At 53.2% G+C, this 4,509-nt stretch overlaps 1 protein-coding gene across 1 annotated transcript in view; it reads left to right on the top strand.

The window, feature by feature from the left end:
* The window catches only part of Padi3 (peptidyl arginine deiminase 3), a 28,359-nt gene that overhangs the window by 18,432 nt on the left and 5,418 nt on the right, over positions 1 to 4,509 (top strand). Inside the window, exons 11-13 of the mRNA XM_031376953.1 lie at positions 1,020 to 1,171; positions 2,731 to 2,875; positions 2,989 to 3,091. Coding sequence (XP_031232813.1) covers positions 1,020 to 1,171; positions 2,731 to 2,875; positions 2,989 to 3,091 — 400 coding nt within the window. The remainder of the gene's footprint in view (positions 1 to 1,019; positions 1,172 to 2,730; positions 2,876 to 2,988; positions 3,092 to 4,509) is intronic.

Below are 4,509 nucleotides of genomic sequence, written 5' to 3'. Positions count from 1 at the left end.
AAGGAGCACTTGGAGGCGTACAGGGAGAAGGAGCACTTGGAGGAGTACGGGGAGGAGCACTTGGAGGCATACAGGGAGAAGGAGCACTTGGAGGAGTACGGGGAGGAGCACTTGGAGGCGTACAGGGAGAAGGAGTACTTGGAGGAGTACAGGAAGAAGGAGCACTTGGAGGAGTACGGAGAGGAGCGCTTGGAGGAGTACAGGGAGGAGCACTTGGAGGAGTACGGGGAGGAGCACTTGGAGGAGTACAGGGAGGAGCACTTGGAGGAGTGCAGGGAGGAGCACGGGGAGGAGCACTTGCTCTGCAGGGGTGACAGCAGGCTATATGAGAGAGGCCGGTGACATTTGTAAAGAGGTAATGAACGGCCTTTTGCTGCAAGTCTGTCCCACACTCTACATGGGATAGGCTGTGCTAAAATATGCATTTATTTGTGCTTCAGCTGTGACAGCATACTGTGTGTTTTTATTTGCTGATGGGGTGGTGATGAGGGGGCGGGTGCATGTGTCACACGCTATGTGATGTTGTCAGGGTTAAATCCCTCTCAGAGCTTCTATTTCCTCAACTGCAGAAATAACCTTCGCAGGCATTTATAAAGCCTGTCATCGTCACCGCAATGGCTGCCTGTGGGAAGGAGCCTGTGGCGCTGTGAGCATAGGCTTGCCTTTTATAACAGAGTCACAGTGAACTCTCCTGAGTGAGGAGGGGAGACCCCTTCAGCTCCATAAGGGCTGGGCTGTCTGCTAGCTCCCCAACTGATCACCAACAGGTGTCAGGTACCCGCTGGTCCTCAGCGATGTCTGAATTCCTTCAGGGACACCAGGGAAGGCCACCACTGCCCAGAGTCTGAAGACTGAGGCCTAGAGGTCCCCCGCCCCTGCCTCCTGCCACACACACATACACATGTACAGACTCTGCCAGACTCTGGTCCCCTTGGCCTGGACTTGACGGGAGGGCCCATCACATGAGGTCAGTCTCTGCCTGGTACTCTGCCTCTGCCTGACTCAGTTTCCCCCACCAGGGTCTAGATTTCGGCTATGTGACTCGGGAACCTCAAGACAGTTCTGTGAGTGGCCTGGACTCCTTTGGCAACCTGGAGGTCAGCCCACCCGTGGTGGCCAACGGGAAGGAGTATCCCTTGGGGCGGATCCTCATCGGGGGCAACCTGCCTGGGTGAGAGGCCCTGGGTGCTAATGGAGGTGGCGGGGATGCTGAGCAGGGAAGTCCTGCATGGGATGGGCTACTCTCCAGACTGCCTGTGGGTCCCCTGGGAAGTCAGAAGCAGGCCAGAGTGGACAGGGACCTAACAGGTTGTTAAGTTCAATCCTTTCCTTTACAAGGGGCCCAGAGAGACTGAGTCACACACATGGAGCATTCTGGCTAGACTGAGGTCCTGATTGTGAAACAGGCATAAGGTAGATAAGAGAAGGTATCCGCTGAGAGTGGAAAGGAACTTAGCATCTAAGTCAAAGCTCGTTCATACTAGGGTGAACTGGACTAAGGTTGAGTCTTCCTGAGAGCGGGAGAGGGACTGACTAAATTGTAAGTTGAGAAGACAGTAGCCTTGATGTGTACACACACACACACACACACACACATATATACACACATGTATGCAAATGCACACACACACATGCATGCACACACCTGTGCAAGTATGCACACACATGCACATGTACATATGCATGCACATGCACACACATACATACATACATATGCACACACATACAGGCACACATGCATGCACACACCTGTGCATGCACGCACACACATGTGCATGTGCACCTACATCCAAACAGAGGTGGGGTATTCTGCATGTGACACCAGCTGATGACAGAAAAGGAGAGTGATTTATAATCAAGTTCAACAAAACCACTAGGACAGACAGGATCCAATGTTAGATGGATCCGGAATGGATCTGGAGAGGGACCCCCGGGACTGTGCTATTGATTCTTTGCCAGAAGGCAAAAGATGGGTAGGGGCAAATGCATGAACAGAAAGCACCAGGGTCCTGAGACCTGCTGGGGCAGTCTTGTGGGCCTTTCCACTGACATCCTGGGAAACTGAGGCTGCAGCATGAAAGGCATAAGCCAACTCTCCTAAGTTGTGTGAGACCCAAGACAAGGGTGACCAGAGGAGTGGTCCCAAGGGTGACCAGAGGAGTGGTCACGTCCAGGAGAATGAGTCGTTCTGAGGTGGTCGATACTCACCACATCTAGCCTGTGCTAAGTGGATTAATTGGAACCCATGATGGGTGGATTTTGGGGGGTTTTTTGTTGTTATTTGTTTTGTTTTTTCAAGACAGGGTTTCTCTGTGTAGCACTGGCTGTCCTGGAACTCACTCTGTAGACCAGGCTGGCCTCGAACTCAGAAATCCGCCTGCCTCTGCCTCCCAAGTGCTGGGATTAAAGGCGTGCGCCACCACCGCCCGGCTGCTGGGTAGATTATTAAAGTACACTTACTATCTTTCTTTTTTGTAAAATATCATGTTGTTTTGAGATTAGAGTCCTCCTAGGTAGCTCAGGCTGGCCATGAACTCACTTTATATCCTGGGCTGGCCTTAAATTTGCAGCCCTCCTGCCTCGGCCTCCCAAATGCCGACATGCTAGGTCTAAGTTACTATGCCTGGGGGTGTCTTCTGTAGTCAGATACTCCGGAGAGCTGCTATCTGGCCATTCTGTGTCTTCTGGACTGTGTGTTTAGTTTGGTGCCTTTTCCTAACCCCGTCCCAGGTCTCGAGGCCGCAGAGTTACCCAAGTGGTGCGAAACTTCCTCCACGCCCAGAAGGTGCAACCACCGGTGGAGCTGTTTGTGGACTGGCTGGCTGTAGGCCACGTGGATGAGTTTCTGAGCTTCGTCCCTGCACCAGACGGGAAGGTAAGGCCTTCTAGCCCTGTCTTGGCGGCCTCTAGAGTTTGGGGGCAGGGCTAGGCTGGGGCTGATCGGCATGTACATCCATGAGCTCAGCTGTGCCTTCTTTCCACACACAGGGCTTCCGGCTTCTCCTGGCCAGCCCTGGCGCCTGCTTCAGGCTCTTCCAGGAAAAGCAGAAGTGGGGCCATGGCCGGTCCCTCCTGTTTGAGGGTGTCATTGGTGAGTAAAGATGCTGAGTCCCTCCCAAACTGTGCGGAATCTCTCTCTTGAATTGAGCACACAATGATTTCTGAAAGGAATGAGCATGTTCAAGCGAGGTGGTAGCCCCAAATTTCAGGACTGCTTCTTCCTGACATGGCGCCCTGCATCACTGGTGACCACTGGCTATGGCAGGTGCAGGGTATGGAGAAGGTGAGGGCCAGGTGTGCCCAGGGATGTCCCATCAAGTCTCTGCTCAGAAGGTCCCGGAACACAGGTTTAGTGTCCTTTGGTGGCTAAATTTGAAGTCTAAATGAGTTTTTAAATGAAGTCTAACAGATTTACGAAGCTGCTGGAGCCGCAGAATCTCCATCACTGGCCTTCTGTCACCCTGGGAGGATGGCAGCGTCTCTGCCACCTTCTACCTCGCTCTCTGCAGCCCCAGCTATCGTGCCTTCTATTCCTGGTCATCACAGGACGCAGTTACTGCCCTCACCTGCAATAGGGTGGGCATAGGTGCATAGCCTGGCATCTGCTGCCCATACCTTTTAGGGGTAGCTGAAGGGCAGCTTGTAGGAGGAGCCCCTTGTGAAGGGCAGCTTGGTAGGAGGAGCCCCTTGTGAGCGTATCTTTACCAGGAGGCTGCAGCTCTCTGGAGGCCTTCTCCAGCGGAGGCTGTTTGAGGTGGTGAGCCTGTGGGAAGCGAGGTGCCTAGCTCAGGGAGTCCGACCATAGCAGCAGAGGACATCGCCCCATGAAAGCGCATCAGAGCCAGGCCTCAGGGCTGTGAAGGCCCACGCTGTCCCCATGCACATGCCAGAACTCAGAGGGAGAGCCGAGCAAAGAGCAAATTGTAAACACTGTGGTTAGTTGAGAGACTGTGGGGAAAGGAGTTTCTCTTTACATGGGTTTCCCACCCTGTTCTTGAATGAGGAGCCATTTTTTCATTCTTCAGTGGGGCAGGGTGGATGGGCCGGGCTGGCTAGTCTGCAGCCAGGCTCGGTGCGGGCCTGTAACCACGGTGCTCAGGACAGAGTCAGGAGAAATGCAGGTGTGAGGCTAGTCTCTACTACACAATGAGCTAGCCTCTGCTACACAGAGAGACCCTGGCTCAATAAGTAAAATAAAGTAAAATAAAACAAAATAAACAAAACCCTCTTTGGCACCAAAGCCCTAGATTTTCTTGACCACACCCTGTCTCTAACCTGCTTCCAAGTCTCCCTTGCTCAGTGTGTTAGCCCCTCCCCCAATCCCAGCACAGCATGTAGGGGGTGGGGGGTAACAGTGACTGTCCCCTAAGCCATAGCTCCAAAGGGACCCTAGTGAGATTTCTTTAAACCCAAGTTTAATCTTGAAAGACCCTTAAAGAAGCCCGACGGTGGTGGCGCACGCCTTTAATCCCAGCACTTGGGAGGCAGAGGCAGGTGGATTTCTGAGTT

The sequence above is a fragment of the Mastomys coucha genome, unplaced genomic scaffold, assembly GCF_008632895.1.
Source record: "Mastomys coucha isolate ucsf_1 unplaced genomic scaffold, UCSF_Mcou_1 pScaffold18, whole genome shotgun sequence".
NCBI classification, from domain to species: Eukaryota; Metazoa; Chordata; class Mammalia; order Rodentia; family Muridae; genus Mastomys; species Mastomys coucha.
This window is presented reverse-complemented; position numbering and strand designations above follow the sequence as displayed.